Source organism: Blennius ocellaris, assembly GCF_963422515.1.
Source record: "Blennius ocellaris genome assembly, chromosome: 6".
In the NCBI taxonomy this organism is placed as follows: Eukaryota; Metazoa; Chordata; class Actinopteri; order Blenniiformes; family Blenniidae; genus Blennius; species Blennius ocellaris.
The window spans coordinates 26750913-26775147 of record NC_137655.1 but is presented as its reverse complement, the minus strand read 5'-3'; the positions used below and the strand labels follow the sequence as shown (position 1 = coordinate 26775147).

At 42.2% G+C, this 24235-nt stretch overlaps 1 protein-coding gene across 1 annotated transcript in view; it reads left to right on the top strand.

Moving 5' to 3' along the window:
• The window catches only part of gdap2 (ganglioside induced differentiation associated protein 2), a 61131-nt gene that overhangs the window by 1894 nt on the left and 35002 nt on the right, over positions 1-24235 (top strand). The window contains exons 3-9 of the mRNA XM_080497582.1: positions 9846-9985; positions 10431-10584; positions 11544-11632; positions 11999-12075; positions 15116-15275; positions 21858-22008; positions 22785-22861. Of these exons, the coding sequence (XP_080353708.1) occupies positions 9846-9985; positions 10431-10584; positions 11544-11632; positions 11999-12075; positions 15116-15275; positions 21858-22008; positions 22785-22861 (848 nt within the window). The remainder of the gene's footprint in view (positions 1-9845; positions 9986-10430; positions 10585-11543; positions 11633-11998; positions 12076-15115; positions 15276-21857; positions 22009-22784; positions 22862-24235) is intronic.

The window sequence follows — 24235 nt, the reverse complement described above, 5'->3', positions numbered from 1 at the left end:
TGGGGACAGTCTTTGTCCTGATGTCCCCGAGCAACTGGGAGCACAGGCCCGATTGTCAGATAAAAAAATGGCGTGTGATTTTCCTGTAAGTGTGTGTTGTGCTAGCAAGGAGGTGTGACATCATGAGTGTCGGTATGAGAACTAACCAGGCTGGAAGCAACACTGCTGCTGCAGCCACAGACGGAACGTTCCTGACTTGTTAATGCTGACTTCATGGGATTAGACCATGTGAATTAATTGGACAATATAAGCAGACCTGGTCACTCACTTTCACTTTGTCATTCCTCACTGCTCTTCTTTTACTTTATTTTGACGTCCACTGGTTCGGAGGCAGAGTTTCCTCCGTGTGAGTGTGTTTCCTGTTGGAATATTATCTCATCACCGTGACGACAGGACGAGTTCTACTTCCTTAAATTCATGTTCAATCGGTTGTGCCAGCGTGAGCCTTATTATTAACTCATTATTCCAGATCAACCCTCGTGGAACCAAACAGACTTGGAACAAGTCAAGAACAAGAACAAAAACATCTGTCAAACTTTGAACAAACAAACAAACAAATCCTGGTCACTGAGGTTTTGAAGTTCAAAGCCTCAGTGACTAGAATTTGTTTTAATTTGTCAAAAAGATTGTTGTAAACACTCCGTCTCCGCTGCGTTGTGCTGTGAGGAGTCTGAGTGGGCGGGGCAATCACTGCACCAATCAGGATACAGTACAAATAGGCAGGTCATTTTCCAAAACATCTGATTGGTCAGTCGACTTCATTGTCTGCTCCGGTACATCAGAGTACCGGGGGATTTATCCTGAAGTTTCCCTCCATATTGAGTGTGGAGAACATAGACCTATAGAGATAGTTTTACCAAGTCTATGGTGCAGAATCTGATCTGGTGTGTTGAGCTCTGGAGTCACTCTGATCAGACAACGAAGGTCTTCTGTCTTTTGTCATCATCAAGTGCTTTAGAGGAACACACACACACACACACACACACACACACACACACACACACACACACACACACACACACACACACACACACGCAAGCGAAACAAGAACTCGTCTCAAACACACAATACACTGACATTTATTATGATTTTTTTGTCATCAGGCATTTAACTGTATTTATCATAAATCATTATCACAATACTAAACCTCATTGTGCAGAAGTGTGTTGTTCTTTCTGGTCTAACTTCCTATTGACAGCAGACATAGACATAACTGGAAATAGATGATGATGGCATAAAATGTGTTTAACATAAGATGAGACAAGACAATCCTTTATTCTTCTCCTGCAAACATAAAACCTTTGAATATTACATTGTTAAGCGTAATATTAGATTCCTGCTGATGTCTTGCACTAAAATGCAACTTTTCTGTTTCTCCTGTGGAGGAATTTACTTCTTTCTCTTCCTGAGGTGAACATGCAGATTCTTTCCAAGCTAAAAAAAAAAAAAAATCTACTTCACCTGAGATTACATGTGATCTATCTCTTTATCACACTGAGCTCATGAGCAATACACTGGTACTGGTATTACATTTAACAGTCAGTTTAGGCACCAAGAGACCTTTTTTTCTGTCTGAGAAAAATTTTAAATTAAAAATTGTTAAAATGTGTAACTATCACACAGAGAAAAACGTAATTGTAGCACTTTAATAATTCAGAGTGACAAAAAGCCACATGAAGCAGAGAGGTGAGTCGTGTTGCTCTGCAGGTCACTACTGCCGTCGGTCTGCGAGGTGCCGGCAGGAGTTTTGTGTTTGTGTGCTTGGCGTGCGTCTTCACGTGCTTCAGTGAAGCAGTTCACAGTCCAGACCTCATAAATCCTCTTTGTGCAGCAGCACATGACCCTCCGCCGCCTCACTTGGCAGCGTTTTCTGTCTGAGAGCCTCGTTGTTGCAGCTCGGTCATCAAGAGCTCCACATTCCTGCAGCGATGACATGGCGGGGTCCGGCCCGGCCTGGGTCTACGGCCTGGGTCTACAGTCCAGCCTGGGTCTATGGCCCGGCCTGGGTCTACGGCCCAGCCTGGGTCTGCGGCCTGGGTCTACAGTCCAGCCTGGGTCTATGGCCCGGCCTGGGTCTACAGTCCAGCCTGGGTCTATGGCCCGGCCTGGGTCTATGGTCCAGCCTGGGTCTGCGGCCTGGGTCTACAGTCCAGCCTGGGTCTATGGCCCGGCCTGGGTCTATGGTCCAGCCTGGGTCTGCGGCCTCGGTCTACAGTCCAGCCTGGGTCTATGGCCCGGCCTGGGTCTATGGTCCAGCCTGGGTCTGCGGCCTGGGTCTACAGTCCAGCCTGGGTCTATGGCCCGGCCTGGGTCTATGGTCCAGCCTGGGTCTGCGGCCTGGGTCTACAGTCCAGCCTGGGTCTATGGCCCGGCCTGGGTCTATGGTCCAGCCTGGGTCTATGGCCCGGCCTGGGTCTACAGTCCAGCCTGGGTCTATGGCCCGGCCTGGGTCTATGGTCCAGCCTGGGTCTGCGGCCTGGGTCTACAGTCCAGCCTGGGTCTATGGCCCGGCCTGGGTCTATGGTCCAGCCTGGGTCTACAGTCCAGCCTGGGTCTATGGCCTGGGTCTGCGGCCCAGCCTGGGTCTGCGGCCTGGGTCTACAGTCCAGCCTGGGTCTACAGCCTGGGTCTACAGTCCAGCCTGGGTCTGCGGCCTGGGTCTGCGGCCTGGGTCTACAGTCCGGCCTGGGTCTGCGGCCTGGGTCTGCGGCCTGGGTCTACAGTCCGGCCTGGGTCTACAGCCTGGGTCTACAGTCCGGCCTGGGTCTACGGCCTGGGTCTACGGCCTGGGTCTGCGGCCCAGCCTGGGTCTATGGCCTGGGTCTACAGTCCAGCCTGGGTCTACGGCCTGGGTCTACAGTCCAGCCTGGGTCTGCGGCCTGAGGACACTTCAGACCCTGTGAACACCATCTCCAGTGGAAACGCATCGGTTCTGCTGTTTCATCTCAGAAAAGGTTTGCATTTGACAACGATGTCCGTCTACACGGCAACAGCAGAACCACTGAAAACAATGTAGTATTCATGTCGGGCCACAAGTCCTGGCTGTTAGCTGGTTTTGTTTAGAAAGGACACAAAGGTGCGCAGAGAGAACAAAATGCTGTAACTGTTATTGATGGGAGAACATAGACATTGCTGTGGACAGACGACAATGTTGGTGACTGTCAACAATAAAACTACCTGGTGGAGTCCCTCAGGGCAGTGTTCTCGGCCTACTGTTCAAGTTCCACAATAACACGGGTCTGCTTTGTTCTGCTTACTACTACTAAACGGACATCGTTTTCAAAATGTTTCCTTGTAAATATATAACTTTGTTGAAACGGAAAAACAACAACATTTTCACTGGAAATGTCGTGTAAATGGGGCCTAAATTACAAATATGGATTAGAGTCGGTGTTCATTTCCATGTAATTTACGTGCAGTTTTATAGAGCGGTTGTAGAGGGAGGTTAATTCTTTGACTATTTTCAGACTTTTATGGATTGTTTTGACTCTTCTCAACACCGTCGTATCTTTTACTCAATATTGTAGAGTTTGTCCTCATATCAGCTGCGTCACCATTTAGCCTGGGATGGACCACAAACAATGTCCTTTCGATTTGACCACACGTGTTTCTGCCACACTGATGACTGGCTGCTAATTTAATGTTCACAACACAACTTGTGTCTGTACGTCAGGTTTATAGATTCTAAATGATTGTTTGATATATCTCACCTTTAGGGCTGCAACAACGAATCGATAAAACCGATAAAATTCAATTATTAAAAGTGTTGGCAACTAATTTCGTTATGGATTGTTTTATCCTTATTTATCATTATTTCGTTGTGTCGCGCGATTTATGTGCCACTGGCCATGTTGTGTAGCCGTTTACTTCACCTTCCATGTGCGATAAATAACGAGCCATAACATTTCATAACCAAACGTTCCATAACGTAGCGTTCATAACGTAATCTTCATAACGTAATGATCCATAACATTCATAACATAGCGATCCATAATGTTCCGTAACGTAAAGTAATGATCCATAATGTTACATAACTTAACGTAACGATCCATAACGTAAAGATCCATAACGCAATGTTCCGTAACGTAACAATCCATAACATAACATATAACGTTGCAAAACGTAACGTTGCATAACATAATGATCCATAACGTTCCATAACGAAACGTTCATAACGTAATGTTCGTAACGTAACGTTCATAACGTAATGATCCATAACGTTCCATAACGTAGCGTTCATAACGTAATCTTCATAACGTAATGATCCATAACATTCATAACATAACGATCCATAATGTTCCGTAACGTAAAGTAATGATCCATAATGTTACATAACTTAACGTAACGATCCATAATGTAACGATCCATAACGCAATGTTCCGTAACGTAACAATCCATAACATAACATATAACGTTGCAAAACGTAACGTTGCATAACATAATGATCCATAACGTTCCATAACGAAACGTTCATAACGTAATGTTCGTAACGTAACGTTCATAACGTAATGATCCATAACGTTCCATAACGTAACGTTCATAACGTAATCTTCATAACGTAATGATCCACAACATTCATAACATAACGATCCATAATGTTACGTAACGTAAAGTAATGATCCATAATGTTACATAACTTAACGTAACGATCCATAACGTAACGATCCATAACGTAACGATCCATAACGCAATGTTCCATAACGTAACAATCCATAACATAACATATAACGTTGCAAAACATAACGTTGCATAACATAATGATCCATAACGTTCCATAACGAAACGTTCATAACGTAATGTTCGTAACGTAACGTTCATAACGTAATGATCCATAACGTTCCATAACGAAACGTTCATAACGTAATGTTCATAACGTAATGATCCATAACATTCATAACATAACGATCCATAATGTTCCGTAACGTAAAGTAATGATCCATAATGTTACATAACTTAACGTAACGATCCATAATGTAACGATCCATAACGCAATGTTCCGTAACGTAACAATCCATAACATAACATATAACGTTGCAAAACATAACGTTGCATAACATAATGATCCATAACGTTCCATAACGAAACGTTCATAACGTAATGTTCGTAACATAACGTTCATAACGTAATGATCCATAACGTTCCATAACGTAACGTTCATAACGTAATCTTCATAACGTAATGATCCATAACATTCATAACATAACGATCCATAATGTTCCGTAACGTAAAGTAATGATCCATAATGTTACATAACTTAACGTAATGATCCATAATGTAACGATCCATAACGCAATGTTCCGTAACGTAACAATCCATAACATAACATATAACGTTGCAAAATGTAACGTCGCATAACATAATGATCCATAACGTTCCATAACGAAACGTTCATAACGTAATGTTCGTAACGTAACGTTCATAACGTAATGATCCATAACGTTCCATAACGTAACGTTCATAACGTAATCTTCATAACGTAATGATCCATAACATTCATAACATAACGATCCATAATGTTCCGTAACGTAAAGTAATGATCCATAATGTTACATAACTTAACGTAACGATCCATAACGTAACGATCCATAATGCAATGTTCCGTAACGTAACAATCCATAACATAACATATAACGTTGCAAAACGTAACGTTGCATAACATAATGATCCATAACGTTCCATAACGAAACGTTCATAACGTAATGTTCGTAACGTAACGTTCATAACGTAATGATCCATAACGTTCCATAACGTAACGTTCATAACGTAATCTTCATACCGTAATGATCCATAACATTAATAACATAACGATCCATAATGTTCCGTAACGTAAAGTAATGATCCATAATGTTACATAACTTAACGTAATGATCCATAACGTAATGATCGATAACGTAACGATCCATAACGCAATGTTCCGTAACGTAACAATCCATAACATAACATATAACGTTGCAAAACGTAACGTTGCATAACATAATGATCCATAACGTTCCATAACGAAACGTTCATAACGTAATGATCCATAACGTTCCATAACGAAACGTTCATAACGTAATGATCCATAACATTCATAACATAACGATCCATAATGTTCCGTAACGTAAAGTAATGATCCATAATGTTACATAACTTAACGTAACGATCCATAACGTAACGATCCATAACGCAATGTTCCGTAACGTAACAATCCATAACATAACATATTACGTTGCATAACGTAACGTTGCATAACATAATGATCCATAACGTTCCATAACAAAATGGAACGATCAGTAATGTAACAATCAATGACATTCCATAACATAACATAACGATCCATATCATTCCGTTATGTAACGATCCATAATGTTCCATAACTCTAACATTCCATAACTTAACGATCCATAACATTCCATAACATAATGTATGGAACATTATGGATCGTTACTGTAACATAAGATTCCATAACGTAATGTAACGATCTCCACTTCTGCTGCCCAGCGTTCTCCACCGTTCCTCCAGTAGTTTGTTTCACTTCAGGAGTTCTGAGCCTCTGGATCTTCATTTGTTTTTAAATTGTGATTGTTCAGACGGGAGACGGAGGTTCTCCTCACTAGAACCCAGTAGATCTGGAACAGGAGCAGTCGCACCGTCAAACTTTAGGCTGCTCCACTTTATGTTGTGATTGTAATCATTTTCAGTTCTCACTGTTTGATCTTGTAAAAATATAGACCGTCTCATTCCGTACACTGTGACACAACAAAGAAAAACTTGTAAAAAGTGTAAATTTATAGTTATTATATCAATATTTCCCCAGTCTGGTCACTCAGGATGAAACTGGACTGTTTGTGGTCCCTGAAGTACTTTAAATCTGATTTAATAATTATCTTGTATACATCTTATTTACATGTGTCTATATGTATTTGTATTATATAAATATTTATATTGGTGCAGTTGTGTGCTTTTAAATAACTACCACATATTTGATGTTTGGTTCGTTCAATATCAACTGGTCCTACAATTAGATTTTTTTTTACCGATTCATCGATTAATCAAAAAATAATCGACCGATTAATCGATTATTAAAACAATCCTTAGCTGCAGCCCTACTCGCCTTAGAATACATCTAGTTTTTCCACTAATTAGTTAAACTTCATTCTGCTTCTTTTTTTCAACAATTTGCTATATGCCAGCAGTTGCTTATCTATACATCCGTCTTCTGTGGAGCTTCATCATCTTTGGCAGTATGACAGCAGGACACGCGCTGGACATGTCTCCCGTCCATCCCAGTATAATCACACTCGCATTAACCTTCACTGGAGGTTTCTGAACTGTGGGAGGAAAGTTCAAAACAGGTACAACATTTAAAAGGATCCGAGCTGGACTCAACGCCACTAAACCACCGTGCTCATTTCTGCTTTAATGTTTCTGTTCTGGATGATTACATAAGTTTCCTGTGTTCACACACGTGTGCAGCTTCCTTCCGCATGTGTCTCGCTGGTTTCACTGGTTTTCATCGAGGCGTCTCCCTCACTGAGCTCCTGGCTAAAACATTTATTCGGCTCATATTTGATAGAAATGTGTTGAGGTGCCATTAGTTTACCGCTCGGAGAAAGAGATGCCACTGTGCAGCTCCACCTGACGCAGCTCCGACCATAGAGTTAAAACAGTAGAAGCCTCACGCTGCTGCCTGTGACGTGCTTATAGCACCGCCATCTTGGGGAGGTCAACCGCTTGTTCTAAACATAAAGATCTCAGGCTAGAAAACCCACAAAAACATATGTAGCAGGCTTGCTGGTCCACGTAGCAACTCAGGTAATGCCTCATTTTAAAATGAGGTGCTAAACATATAGATGTCAGGCTAGAAAATCCACAAAAACATATGTAGCATGCTTGCTGGTCCACCTAGCAACACAGGTAATGTCTCATTTTAAAATGAGGTGCTAAACATATAGATCTCAGGCTAAAAAATCCACAAAAACATCCGTAGCTCGCTTGCTAGATCACGTATCAACACAAGTACTATCTCATTTTAAAGCTGAGGAAAAGCTCTATCCCGTGAAAACTTAATGGAAAAGTTAGGGAGGAAACGTCTTCCACGGGATGGAGCTTTTCCTCAGCTCTAAAATGAGACAGTACTTGTGTTGATACGTGATCGAGCAAGCGAGCTACGGACGTTTTTGTGGATTTTCTAGCCTGGGATCTATATGTTTGGCACCAGTGGGTGACCTCATCAAGATGGCGGCGCTGTAGGCAGATCGCGTCAACAGGCGCTGATAGGCTGTGCGGCATCTAGTGTTTATATCTATGTCTCCAAATCCAGAAGAGGCTATGAGGAGGTTTCAGTCAAGCTCCAACGTGGTAATAACAGACTCTTAACTGGCTTCTATTAGGTGAGAACCAGGCTCAAAATAGACTTTAAATAGACTTAAAACAGATTGAAAATAGACTTAAAACAGACTTAAAATAGGATGACGACAGGCTCAAAACAGATTGAAAACAGATTTAAAATAGAATGAATTCAGGCTCAAAACAGACTTAAAACAGATTTAAAATAGAATGAATTCAGGCTCAAAACAGACTTGAAACAGATTTAAAATAGAATGAATTCAGGCTCAAAACAGACTTAAAACGGACTTGAAACAGGATGAATACAGGCTGAAAACAGTGAAGATAGAATAGTTTTACCATCGATAGGAATGAAAGGAATAACCACAGTTTGAATATTTGTTGGTGGCAGATTTACACAGAAGATGAAACTCGATAAAATACTGACTATGAAATAAAAGAAATCCCTCTTGATCCTGGTCGCTGAAATTCTCTTGTGACCTTTTAAGTCACGCTGGGACGTTTCCACATTATTCTCTCTAAACTGACCCTGGAGGGGATTTGGAGCAAAGATATCACTTTAATAAAAGAAGCATTATGATCATTGCAGAATCAATAAAAGCCATTTTGTCAACATTAGAAGACATTAACACTAACATGTTTCACTGTGAACTCCTGCTACTAGTTTAGTTTACAGTCCAAGAACTTTTCAGGTGAACAAGTGACTCTAAATGGTCTGTAAGCATGAAGGTGTCGTTTTGTTTTTAACCCTTTAAGCCCTGTTTCCACCGCACAAAGGTGCAGGGATGGAACGGAGCGTTACGGCAAAACGTAGCCGGAGCTCTCCACTCCGGCGCTGATCGTGCTCCGGCAGCTCCGCGCCGGAACACGGAGGCTCTGAGCTCCGAGCGTCTCTGCATCGCATCCGCGGTCCGTCCCCGCGATGCAGCGGCGATGCAGTGGTTGAATGGAACGCTGACCGCCGCTGCATCGCATTTGAACAGAAAGCTCCGACGCGATGCAAAGTCCCGAGCCCCGGTCTCCCTCTGCCTCGCATCACCTCTTTCACGACCAACACGAAAGTTGAGCAGCAAAGAAAAGAAAAGGGAAAAAAAACAATCAGTGCAAAGCTGACCACTCTGACAGCAGAGGCTTCATCCAGCCGACACATTAAAATATTGAGGACGTGTAGTAAATCACTGACCAATCAGCAGACGGCTCCTCAAACTCAGACCCGTTCCGTGGTCCTGGTACCCCGACGTAGGGGGGGCGGAAAAGTAACCGCCTTTGGAGCAGTTCAGGCCACATTCCTGCGGTGGAAACGCGAACCGGAACGGACTGTACCGGTCTATCCCTGCACTTTTTGTGGGGTGGAAACGGGGCTTTAGTGAACCGGTGACCTATGACACACACACACACACACACACTTTGTGTGAACATGCAAACTGCAGAGGAAGGCGCCAAGGCCCAGACCACAACAGTAGTGATTTGTGCTCGTGTCGACACTTTTACTAAGAGTGTGTGTCTTTCCACATCAGTACCGGGGACATCGCCTTGTTGAACTGCACCGCCATCGTCAACACCAGCAACGAGTCCCTGAGTGACAAGAACCCCGTGTCTGACCGCATCCATCAGCTGGCTGGACCCGAGCTCAAAGACGAGCTGCTCAAGCTCAAAGGTACCGAGGAGGCGGGAACAAGCTCTCAGTCGGTCCTGCCCAGTTTTTCCTCCTGCAGCTATTATTATTTAAAGAGGATAATACATCAGTGTGTAGAAATTCACTGCTAGCAACCTTTAAAAAGAAGGATTGCCGTCACATTTGAATGCCTTCATGCTAAACAGTGGCAATAAAAAGGTGGACCTTTAGATTTCTTTGTTTTCTGCATTAAGTGGGAAATTGTCATAATTATTTCTGAAAAGAAAAGGAAAACATCACATCGTATTTAATATTCAGAATATTTTTTGTTTATCATGACTCATCGGTTCTTATCACTTAGCATTTAATTTAACTTTGAAATGATTTACCGTAGTGTTTCTTTAACCAACACCATTTTTTTTTTCTCACATATTTTCATCATTTTAATACGAGGTGGCTGGTCTGTGGTTAACTTTTGTGTGTGCAGCTTGTCGGACGGGCGACGCCAAGCTGACCAAAGGTTTCAATCTGGCGGCGAGGTTCATCATCCACACCGTGGGGCCAAAGTACAAAAGCAAGTACAGGACGGCGGCGGAGAGCTCGCTGTACAGCTGCTACAGGAACATCATGCAACACGTCACGTAAGAAACAGCAGCTCAGTCACGTTGTGTTAGAAACGTCCAAACGCATCAGGGTTTCACATCCCATGTCTTCAGGTCAACGCGTGAGAAAGTGAAGGGCTGAAATCACATTGAGCCTTGTAACAAACAATAAAGTAATTACTGCAAGTAATGTAATAATTTTGGCCTTTTTCAATATCGAGGATGCAATAACTTGCAAATAGTGTTATAGGATATTTAAAGCAATAGTAACATTTTGCTTATAATCTCGTATTTCATTTCTAGTATACAAGTATAATAAGTTTAGAAAAAAATCCCTTTTGGCTATAATCTAATAATACATAAATAAAACTGCCTGTTTGCAAGTTTTGTGCAGTCTGCTTATCTAAAATGTCAGTGTTTTGGTTTTCCTCCATTCCATGAAACACCTGCAAAAATATCTATTTATATAATAATGTCGTTGCACCTTCAACTTATTTCTATTGATTGGTTTTCCTTCCAAAAAGTAAAAAAAAAAGTCATACTATAATAATGTGTACAGCAGATGTCCTTCCCTTTTTTGCTTTCTGCTTTACTGTTAAAGCTTTTCTTTAAAATGTTGAAGAACTTCTGTCATTTCATCCCAATTCACCAAGTCTGATAGGGTTCAGAGGCTTTTATCTCCAATCCAATGGAATAAACAACATCCAGGTATCAGCTACACATACTTTTGTCTTTACTTCAAACATCATTACAAAATGTCCTTGTGGAGGAAAAGGGAAGTCTCTTCATATAACTGTCACCACATATTGTTTTAGAAATGTAAGAATTCTATTGTGATATGAAAAAAGAAATGTTAGTTCAACTTTTTCCTCTTTTTCAATCATGATTTCTCCTTGGCAATAAACAAATGTTGAAACCCTCCCCACCACGACTTGGTCAAACTAACCACTGTGGCTCAGAGTGTGACAAAGTGTTGATTTGTCCTCTCCTGGCCGCAGAGAGCAGTCGATGGCTTCGGTGGGTATCTGTGTGGTCACCACGGCGAAGAGAGGCTACCCGCTGGAGGACGCCACACACATCGCTCTCAGTAAGACGTCTTCCCACTGCTGAAGTACCTGGCGTCACACTCTCTGCTCCCCGCGGTGGTTTGTAGACGCAGGCGCTTCAACGCAGTCGCTTGGAAACCAAATGATCAAAGCATTTTACACAGATGTGACTCCAGGCTGTAAATACTGCAAATTAGATTAACAAACTGTACGAGGAGGCGGAAACCCTGGCAGGTACACTCAAATGTCAGGATCACATTATAGTCGGATTATAGATACTTTGAAACAACGGACCATCAAATAACACGCGACATGCACACATTGAGTTCTGCAGGACATGAATGTGAGTCAATGCATGGTCCCCATGAAGCACAGAAACGTGTGTGTGTGTGTGTGTGTGTTCATAGGAACGGTGCGCAGGTTCCTGGAGAATCATGGAAACAGCATTGAGACGGTGGCGTTTGCAGTGTCGGACACAGAGGAGGTTTGTATGTTTTCTGAAAGAACGAGGGCTGCAGCTCGACTTTTCTACTTCTCGACGATTCATCCAATCCAATTGACTAATGAACCAGAATAAATCCTTTAGCTTTAAAATCTAAATGTGACGTCGGCATTTCTGCTAAAGTTTTTACTTGATGCAGAAGGATTTCAATGCAAAAACGACTCGGCAGCGATAAAACTAAAGGAAGGAGATGGTTCACTTTGTTCAAAACACAATACTACTTTCTTTGAGTTGATTGTGTCATTGAAAGGAAATAACAGCTTGAAAAACATTTTTTGTTTGAATTGAGTTCTATTTTGCATCTTGTGAAAAGTGCATTTATTATCATCAGCAGGCAATCTTTGAAAAAAAATATTTCTTCACCTCTATTGGTTGTAATAATATGTTTCATACATTTTACTCAGGACGAACAATAACCAACCAATACGCCGACGTACGTTAACAGACTGGACATTCGTTACTCCTACTCAGAAAACTTTAGTGAGTCTCCAGGACTTTTAATGCTTCAGATTCTTCATCTCTTCAAATGACTTTAAAATGTCACAATGTCGAAAACAAGCAAATGCAGAACATCAGCCAATAATATGTTTCACCTTGATTTACCAAAAGGTAACCTTCTTGTGCAGGTTTTAATTGCAGCTCTTTTAACACATTAATCTATCTTTCCTCGTCTCACCAATCAAAACAACTCACAAACTTAGTAGTTATATTCATGATTATTATTAACATATTAATAGTTATTATTTAACTGCAGTGAAAACTGACTTACATTACGGTGGCTGTGCAGTGACGAGAATAATGTGCATGTTCTCATTTTAATTACTTATTCTAGCCTTTTAGTTTATCTGACTGTTCCACTTTAAATTTCACCGTTCACAGATCCAGGCAGTGTAGAGAGAGTGCAGGAGGGAATCTGGTGTACCAACACGGGCACTGTGAGAACATGCAAACTCCCAACAGCCTGCATTGTGACAAAGTTACACAAATAGATCTGCAAAATGTACCAAAAAAGGCTCAAGGGATCGTCGCCCTTTTCCCTCCCGACATTGGTCAAAAAAACCGTTTCCACCGCACAAAAGTGCAGGAATGAAATGGTACGGTCCGGTACGGTTCGGGTTTCCATGGTTTTCCGTCGCCCCTCCGTCGGGGGACTCGGGACAACAGAACGGTCTGGTTTTGAAGAGCCGTCTGCTGATTGGTCGTGATTTAAGACACGCCCTCAACATTTTAATATGTCGGGTGTATGAATCCTCCGCTGTTAACATATTCATTCATATCTATGCACCGGTTGTTGTTAGTCCCCAAAGAGCAGACGAGGCAGGGACTCAGACCTTCATAGGACTCTGGACAGACGCTACGGGTGTCACCGATGCTCCACAGCAGTGTTTTTCAACCACTGTGCCGCGGCACACTGGTGTTCCACGAGATCTAGTCAGGTGGGCCGTGGGAAATTATCCAATTTCACATTTTTTCTTAAAAAAACATTTGCTCTCAAAGCCGTTGTCCGCTGTGAGAGCAGTGTGTTGCAGAGTAATCATGTATAAATACTCTTCACCACTAGAGGGCAGCACAGAACTTTGCCGGTGAAATGTAAAGTGACAGACGTCAGTGTGGTTCATCTCCACCTCCTGCTACCATCTTGTATCAAAGTACTGTGTCAGTGACAGTGATGGAGAAGTTTTTGAAAAGGAAGAATGTGAACCAGGATCTCAGCTCTTCATCCATCAGGTCCAGGTTTCACACTGAGGGAGTCACTATTAAAAAAAGTCCTTGCTTTCTGGATTTACTGGATTCCTGTTGATAAAACTTTGATGAGAAACACTTTATATTGTTAATAGAGGCTACAGAGGTTCACATTTTAAAATTTTCGGGTGGTGGTGTGACTCCAGAGTTTTCCAAACAAAAAAGTGTGCCTTGGCTCAAAAAGGTTGAAAAACACTGATCTACAGAGTCTGCTCGTCACGTCGTATCGCTGGCCGGTGCTCCGTTGCGTGGGCCGCCGCGCGTCTGATCACACTGGCCGACCCCGGCGCTGGCGTTCCGGTGCACTGAGCCACGGCCCGCGTTCGCTCTCGGAACCACCGAGGAAGCTGCAGCTCTGTGGCTGCAAAAAAATTAAGTTAACTAAACAACTAGTGCAAAGTGGAGGATGTAAACAACAACAGAGGATTCATAAGGTCCAGATCTGCCGCCCGGCTGAGATTACTGTTGTAACGTGACATACCTGTGGAGCTCTAAGCCCCGCCTACTTTTTAACCTACTTTCTGCAGGAAAAGCACCAGATTTGGCTCTGGAGAGCTTTACCTTACTGCTCCGTCCCGCTCTGCTCCATTCCTGCACTTATTGTGTGGTGGAAACGGGGCTCTAGTTGCTTTAGGGCAGGGGGGGTCAAACTCATTTCAGTTGAGGGGCCACGTCAACCTGGTCTGACCTCTGGAGGCCCAACAAGTCAAACATCAGCAGATATGGACAAATACAAAGTCTTTCCTTCTTTCCATCCTTTTGTAACTGCAAGAATTTGTCAGTCTATTCTGAAATATACATATTAAAGTTAATCAGATACTATTATATTTGCCAAAAAAAAAAAAAGAACCCTCAGTCACCTGTATCTGGTATCGTATTTTTATTCAGGATTAAAACAATTTGTCATCATCTGGAAATTTTTTTGAGTTTACGTGTCTAAAGTATCAATTCACATAAATTGGACTTATTGTGAAAGGCGTTGCGTCATGTGACCTCCACAGATTGCATTGATTAATTCTGACCAAAGGGTGGTTTTGAATGTCATTTTTACCAATCTAGTGTTTTTAGATCAGCCTCTGTCAGTTTTCATATTTATACTTAAAAAAAAAAAAATCCCATGGCGGGCCGGATTAGATCCTCTGGCGGGCCATTCTGGCCCCCGGGCCACATGTTGGACACTCCTGCTTTAGGGCAAAGTGGTGGTAATTTTGGGAATAACTGTAGTGCTGAGCGCCATCAATGTTCTGCTTGTGAAATAGCTACGTGTGTCTGGTTCCAGCCGGTGTTCAAGAAGCTGCTGCCTCTGTACTACCCTCGCTCTGAGGAGGAGGAGAGGACGAGCCTGCCTCTCATTCCCGCTGACATCGGCAACTCGGAGGGTGAACCCGTCGTCCCAGAGAGACAGATCCGCATCACGGAGAAGCCGGGCAACCTGGAAGGTACAAACCTCCAACGCTCTTCCCGGAATTCTAAGGAAACAGTATCTGAGTCAGGAAGCTATTCCTAAATGTAGACCTATTTATTCAAGTGGTTAATGTCAAGTTTGGGAATCGCGGTTTCCTCTTCGGTCCAACCCAAATTCAATTTTTAAAGCCAACAAAATAAACACGGGCAGGCATCATTAGGTGCTTTATTTTTCTTCGTGTGTCTTCACTCATCTCTCACTGAAGAGAAGGTACCATTTAGCTTTCTCTTCCTTCTGGTTTTATTTGAACAGATGTGAGTGTTTTTTTACATTTCAGACTTTCTTCAGCTGAATTAGCTGAAAATGTTTCAGCTGCACAATATATAAACAGAACTTTGGACATATGAGGGTAATGAGGGAATAAGTTTGTGCTGGCCACATATTTCTTTTAACTTTTCTGAGGAAAAACAAAAAAGAACTTCAAACAGTTAGTATGTGTTAGTTAACAAAGCAGCTTCCGTCCATCTTTTATACGACTTCATCCACCTCAGGGCCACAGCAGAGACACTCACCAGCACTTCACTGGGAACACCTTGCTCGTTCTGGGCTACACCTCCGTTTTCCTTCATAACTGCTTTAGATCTTGTGGCAAAGTTTCAACAAAGCATCACACAGTTGGATTAGGATTAGAGGTCTGTGGATTACAGTGACGTTATCGGCTTGAGATGATTTGAGCTTCCTGACCTGTGCCCGTATTCACCAAGCGTCTCAGAGTCTCTCATCGTAGCCTAAAGGTCCCGAGCAAAGGAATTCTTAGCTTCAAAGTGATTTAGGAAGTGTCCAAGAGTAACGCTTAGCAAGGAGTTGACAGCAACTTTTATCTTAGTGAGGAGGTTGGTCAACCCGTTGCTCTGTATGATGCAGTCTGCTGAAAGCTGTGATTGGTCGTTAGAAAGAGGAAGATGCTCTGTGCTCCTATGCTCGTATTCACAAAGCATCCCGAGGCTAAAAGTAGCTCATAGTGACGTCACTCTTAAGAAAAAATCTTAGAATTCCTCCAAATTTAAGATTTTTCTTAGTGTTTTTCCTTCCTAAGATGAAAGTAAATTCACAAAGCATCTTAAGCCCTAAGAGAACTCCTCAGGTGGAAAACCACTAGAAGTAGTGAGGAGGACTTTAAGAAACCTAAGAGTTCCTGAAACAGACAAAATGACGGAAATAGAAAGAGAAAGGAAAGATGTTCTCCGTTTGTTTAGTGGCACCGACCACTGTGCATCCTTTTTTTTTTTGAAGTTGTGAAAAAAAAATACGATTTTAGAGGGGTTTTTGTACGACCCCCCGTGCGCTCACGAAGAACGGGCTGCTGTCACATGACAGCAACCCCCCCCAGAGTAAAACCAACCATGAAATATCTTGGGCTGTACTAAAAATGTGTAATCATGAAAATTATTTAATGTCTATTTAATGAAACTCTGAAAAATTATTTAATTTGTACACAGCTTAAAAATTATTGAACTTTCCTCGCTGACATTATTATATTGATTTGATTATTGTTTTTTTTCTGTCCACGCTGGTTATTTTTACCTGTGAATGTATTAGAATGATATTAATGGAGGACGTGAACACAGCGTCACCACTTCCTGTGATTTATCAGTGTACAGAAACGACGCACCAAGCAGAGACTAAATCAAACACCACTTTAAAATCTAGATTTTTTTCAAACCTTTAAAAGCTAGCCATTGATTAAATAAAGTGAGAACATCTTTCCTTTCTCTTTCTATTTCCATCATCTTGTCTGTTTAAGAAACTTGCGTAGACTTCTTAAAGTCCTCCTCACTACTTTTAGTGGTTTCCCACCTGAGGAGCTCTTTTAGGGCTTAGGATGCTTCCTTATATCCGTAAGGACAGATTCTAAGAAAAGTCTTAAATTTCGAGGAATTCTAAGATTTTTCTTCAGAGTGAAGTCACTAAGAGCTACTCTTAGCCCGAGGATGCTTCGTGAATAGGGGCACTGGTGTGTTACTGCGGCCATAAAACAATGGACATGGCCAGAAACGGCCATCCGATGGTTTAAACTATATTAAAGTGAGACAAAGGGGCTCAGAATGTGCCAAAAATCAATCCTCGACACCACTTTAACTCGCCACAGCCTGGAGCATTGGATTAAGGGTATACTAGTGAGTAGTTAGACACTAAATGTAGCAGACCAGTGTTACTCACCTTCACACACCAGTGGAGGGGGCTGCCATGCAAGGTGCTCCCTCCATCCGTTGGGTGTTTTTAGGTTCAGTGTCTTGCTCATCATGTGGGGAGATGGAACCTGCAACCCTCTAATAGAGAGACGTCAGGCTGCACCAACAAAGCTGAATAGTAATAGTAATCAGTGGCGGCTGGCGATACATTTCTCATTATTGCCCCCCCCATGAAACATTTCAACGGTTGTGACAGAGACACTTATTAAGAATCGTTTACTCACATTCTTGTAAACAAATAGAAGCAGAAGCTTCATTAGTCCCTTTTAGAAAATTAATGTGTTTTGGGGCTGGTTTACTGGAAGTGAAGTCAGTCTGAGTTTAGGGAAAACTAAAGGTTCATCAGGTATATTTTCAAACAATACATCCATTCCTCTCTCTTGAAAAAAAAAAAAAAAACCTCCAAAAAATAATTATACTGGAGAAAGTTGAATTGTCCCAATTTCTTCTTTCAAACTGCTAAATTAGAAGAAACGTGACGGAGTTAATAATCAGAGACTCACCGCTTGTTCTCATGTCAACATCTGGTCACCAGAACAAAGCAGAACAAAGCGAGAGAGCGAAATCACGAAATCTTCTCTTTTATTGAAGATTATCTGTCATTAATGAAGCGAATACAGTTCAGGGCCCATTGGTAGTTTGTTGGCATAAACAAATTTCAACAGTATTACAGTTTGTCCATATATTTTATAATATAAAATAAAAGGTAGAGGTCAATAGGGGGCGCTCCGGCGTCCTTTATTGACCATTGGCCACTGACAGTTTCCACGCTGCAGACACCAGAGTCTGTACAGAGGTCTCATTCACATTTCAGGACACATGAGAAAAAAAAAACCTGCTGTGTTTCATCACTGCATCACTTGAACATCTGGCTGCCTGGATAGTTCAGCTCACACTTTAAGTAACTCATTCAATGTTTCAAGCCTCCATGAAGGACTTCATGTGTTCCACATTGTGTCATCTGCATATTACAAAGAGGCCCAGCTGGTAACCAGCAGCTCTTGCAAACAGCAAATATTTTTGTTGGTTTGACCTCATGTAGGCTGTTTAACGGCATGTTTTTATACGTCTCCACATTAAATAACAGTTTTCCTCCTTATTTCATGGGAAATTGGAGTAATTCATTATTTTTCCACAGCAATAAATGCTTACGGAGCAACACCGCGGGTAAAAAAGGAAAACCTATGTTAAAAATGTAAGCAAATTAACAACAAGTGAAATACAAGCTGGGTAATTGGCAGACAATTGCATTTTAAACCTGTTTATTATTCAATTGAGTATCCTGAAATGGAGTCATGGGTGCCTTTCGGTGTGGGTTTGCTGTGTCTTCATGTCCAAGCACGTTTGTTTGGGGTTGAATTGTCCAATTCAGTTTGTGTCTTTCTCTATTTCTCTGTGTTTGCCCTGTGATGGACACTGGTGAGGGTTTTCTCTGACTTCACCTGCTCTCCACTTGAATAAAGCAACAGCTCAATAGCTGTGAAGCAGGAAATCAATTATTAGTTTGATGGTGAGCATATACATGATGCCTTCTGTGTTTCAGGTTTTACTTGAGCTGTTCCAGGGTGAAGATTTGTTGTAGTTATTGATGTCATTGGTCTGGTTTGGGAATATGATTGATTTCAGTCTGGGTGTCATGAGGCTGGGTGGTCAGCTGTTGGAACCTAAAGGGTGAGAAGTTTGACAGTCTCGCACCTGCAAAAGCTTTCAAGGCGCTTTGCTGCAGCTTGTAAAGTTCTATCCATCCATCCATTGGCTACCGCTTTATCCGGGGCCGGGTCGCGGAGGCAGCAGTCCAAGCAGAGTTGCCCAGACTTCCCTCGCCCCAGACACTTCCTCCAGCTCCTCCGGTGGCACCCCAAGGCGTTCCCAGGCCAGCCGAGAGACATAGTCCCTCCAGCATGTCCTGGGTCTGCCCCGAGGCCTCCTACCGGAGGGACATGCCCGAAACACCTCCCTCGGGAGGCGTCCGGGGGGCATCCGAAATAGATGCCCGAGCCTCCTCAGCTGGCTCCTCTCGATGTGGAGGAGCAGCGGCTCTACTCCGACCTCCTCCCTGGTGACTGAGCTCCTCCCCCTATCTCTAAGGGTGACTGAGCTCCTCCCCCTGTCTCTAAGGGTGACTGAGCTCCTCACCCTATCTCTAAGGGTGACTGAGCTCCTCCCCCTATCTCTAATGGTGACTGAGCTCCTCCCCCTATCTCTAAGGGTGACTGAGCACCTCACCCTATCTCTAAGGGTGACTGAGCTCCTCCCCCTATCTCTAAGGGTGACTGAGCTCCTCCCCCTATCTCTAAGGGTGACTGAGCTCTTCCCCCTATCTCTAAGGGTACGCCCAGCCACCCTACGGAGGAAGCTCATTTCAGCCGCTTGTATCCGGGATCTGGTTCTTTCGGTCATGACCCATAGTTCATGACCATAGTTGAGGGTAGGAACGAAGATCGACCGGTAAATCGAGAGCTTCGCTTTTTGGCTCAGCTCCTTCTTCACCACGACGGACTGATACAACGTCCGCATAACTGTAAAGTTCTAATCATTGTTTTATTGGCACTGCTGCTTTCACTCAGTTTTCCCTTCATCCCGCTGTGACAACCTGCCAGCTTCAGACCCAAATAGGACTCTGTGGAGACCCCGTCTCTTTATTTCCCCGCGGCGTCATTCAGCATCTTGAAGTGAGCAGTTTTTCGATTTCATCACCTGCAGCTGCAAACAGAGCAGACTCTGTGGGACCGGACAGGACAGAAGCATCCTGGCTCGTCCTGCACTCTCCACAGGTCCTGGAGCAGATCGTCTCTAACAAAGATGAGACGGCTGTTGCTGATTATGTTCAACATCGTCGCGTCTGATTCGGTGGAGACCAACATGGCCACGTCCAGGGTGTCTCCCTGCCTGCAGTCGGCTCCGGTGGCCTCCAGCCCTCTGGACCATCACTTAGATCAACTTGTGTAGAAGATGGATAGATATGATGTATGCTTGAACATTTTTTTAAAAAGACATTCTCACAATTGGCACCTTCAGACCAAAGTGTCTTTCAAACAATTTACCATAGTTTGAGCGGCTTCTCCAGTTTATCCAATCTAAACTTCACTTGCTCTCTAATTGTTGTTTCGGTGAGGAAGACTTTGAAAGTAACACCAGCCCATATGTTGGTGAGTGTTTGCGGTTTCCAGTCTGCTGGCGTGTTGCTCGGGGGGGGGGGGGGGGGGCTGGAGATCCTCCAAAGCAAGCAGGCCGCCTTCAAGTGAATCCCAAAAACAACACACACACTGACACATTCACACATGGTCGTTTTGATGCTGTTGCAATGCAGCGAGTGTAGCGGCTGCAGAGAAACACGCCTGAACCTCCGCCTGGATTCTGTCAACGCAGTTTATGGGATCAGTGGAGCTTTTCCTTAAACAAGCGCACTCACAAGACTCACATCATGTTCGCACATGAATTAGAATCCCTGCAATGAGATGGACTCGGACAAGCAAGAACGCCAATGCAACTGCAGTAATCAGGTTTATCATTTGAAAAGTGCTTGTGCGCAGCAAAGCTCCAGAAAATAAATGAACAAAATAAGCATAAAAAATAAGCCAGATTGAGGATTTGATTTTAATTGTCGAGTTATTTGGACCTCATATGCGTGTTTGAAAGAGAGAGGGCGACTGTGTTTGAGGGAATGGGCTCAAAAGCTGAATATACAAAAGAAACTCTTGGGTCATTGAGGTCATTTTAACCCTTTAGCGATCATAATCGCTAACTTCCACGTTTCTTCTTGTATTGTTGAAAGCAGAAGTTGTGGGAATTATGAAAACAGTTGCTATTCATATAGCGCCAGTTAAAACGGCTCATGGCACTTTGGTGATGGTGAATAAATCTGACAATCCCACATGAACAAACATGGGAGGCGGTAAAGAGGAAAATGAACATTTTGAATGGGAAGAAACCTGCAGAAGCAGACAGCCGCTTTCTGTTGCTCTGGTCCAGTTTAGGGGAGCAACAAACACACAAGCTGATAAAAGACGCAAGCTAATCTGCTCACTGCATTCGTGATGCAGTCAGGAAGCATTTCCAATGGAATAAAATCTACATTTTCCCCTCAGGTACCAGGTGTGATTATGTGCACTGTGCTGATATGATGGATATTACAGATGAGGACGCCAGTGCTTAAAAAGTACATGAAATGTGGAAAAAGAGATTTGCAACTATTTACAGATTAGTTGTTGTTTTTGCAGAAACATTTACAATATATTAGACATACTTATGCCCTGACTTGAGTAGAATTTTTTTGAAATACTCTCCAGTAACGAGGTGAAAACATCCGGTTTCCAGGTACGTCAGTGAGTGATTATGGATTGATCTGGATCTGTTTTGTCCAGATGAGTGTGAAGAGGACAGCCTGGAGTCGGATCTGGTCCAGGTTGGGAATCACGCCTTCGCTCGGATGGAGGGCGACGTGGACAAACAGCGGAAACTCATCTTACAAGGCCAGATGTCGGAAGCAGCCATGCAGAAACAACACCAGAGGAAGTGAGGCTGCAGCCGGAGTGTAGAACCATCACAGCATTAGCAGCTCCTCAGGCTGACCAGCAGCTTCACCCTGCTGTACATTTAACACTTGTTTGAGTGCAGTATTGGGCTGTTTACTCCTTTTACATCCACAGAACAGATACAACAAATATCCACATTGAAGCTGCAAGTTTCAAGTTACAAAATTACTTATTGTTGAACGTCTAGACTTCCTGTTTTAATAACAAAAATCCTTCTAAAATTAAAGCGAACAAAGATTATGTGCGATTCATCGTTATTTTGTATTTATTTATTTGGCTTTTTCCACTTTATTACATTCAGGATATCATAGTTTCTGGTTCAAACTGATGGTCCAATGAGGGTCATGGTTACGTTTCTCTATCCACGCAATCAATCATACTATTAAATTAACATTTATATGTATTTCCACATTACTTTTGTGTTTACTTTGTTTTAAGACTAATTCACTTTTACCAAATAGTTTTTCTTATCCAGGTATAAGCAGGGAAACACTTTTGCTTGAATTAAACGTAGCGTAAACAAATAAGGGACATTTTGTAGATTCTCTTGTTGGCTGTTAATTATGGACAGAGCCTGCATTTGTGGGATGAGCAGCCTCGTTTCAGGATGTGGGTCAGGAAAAATCCTCAAAACGTTCAGGGTTTTCAGAGTAACGGCTGTTTAAGTTTCATTTCACTTTGTATTGTATTATGATTTGTTCATGGCACAAAAGGAACATGAATCATTGTGTGTTTGTGTGTTTTGAAATCGTGCAGCTACAGCCGCTGGTTGTGTCGAGCGCGAGCCGAGGATCTGTCAGACATCGCTGCGCTCAAGGCTTTATACCAAACCGGTGGGTTTCTGTGTCTCTTCGATTCTGTTCATCAGTGTTCATATTACAACGAGTGTGAGTCGGTCGAGCCGCTTGCACTACTCTGTCATTCACACTACTAATCCTGTAGTATGCGAGTGTAATCCACTCAGCTTTCTCAAACTTTGGTTCGGATGTTTATGAGTACATGGTTTCTAGTCTTTCAGAGTTGTAGTTTCCATCGTGATCAGTAGGAGGCAGTGTTGTACAGTCTAACTGCATTATGAGGCCAAGTGGTTGAAGTAGTGGTGCACTCGTTGGGTTTGATTTAAACCGTCATTAGAAAGCTTTGTATAGCTCTGTTTTCAAACTATGGCTCAGCATTTTCATAATTCAAACCTTTAGACACACCAAAAAGCAGTAGTGTTTATCATTTGTCATCCAGCTATTCTCACAAACAGGATTTATTATAGGAAATAAAACATGCATTTAACCATATGTAGTTTTGGACATCACAGTGTAGTTTATAAACTAAATTCCAGTTAATGCCAAAAAAAAAAAGATTAATTTAGTTTTCTCTCTTTCCATGAAAAGTTGCTGTTATCTGAATATTGATAAAAAAAAAACAATGTGATTAATCCAGAGTCTAATACAGAGAAGAGCAAAAGGTATGGGTACTGGATATAAAAATGTCAGATTTTATTGTGAAAATATGTATATTTATTCATTTAGCCTCTTTAATACATCAAATGCAGTTTAAAGTTCTTCACAATTACAAGATGAGAAAATGTAATAAAAAATTCAGTAACATCAATTCACCATTCAGAGTCGAAGCCTTAAAAGTCGCTAAAAACAAATGGAAGTTATAAAAAAAAAAAAAAAAATATGTAGAAAAAGATCACATTAATAATTTAAGTTTAAATATATAAAATATAAATGTCAGATGAAAAGAATATGAAAAAATAGATTCAGACATTTCAAATGTGAAAGGAATTTGTTAGATAATCCATATAAATACACGTTTTAAAACTAATAACAGATGGTGCCTGTACAATTGGTAGAGAATTCCACATTTTTGTGCTTAAAAGGGAAATTAATGGAAAAATAAGCATGTTTGATAAGAGATTTTTGATCAAAAATGGGATCAAATAAAACACCGGCCTCAGAAGAATTTCTCAAATTGAAGTTACAGATACTCTCAGTCCTTTCCAAACCACCGTCATCACTTCCGCTCCAGGATGTGTGACCAGTTTACACTTGAACCTGAAACTTTCTACACAGAAAGTTTCATTAATAGCTGTAATTTATATGAAACTAAACTAAACAATGAAGTGGCATGCTTTTTGTTGTTTTACATGAATGGCTTTAACAGCCAGTCAGTCAGTAGCCAGGTGTTCTGTAGAAGCCTCTCTGTTG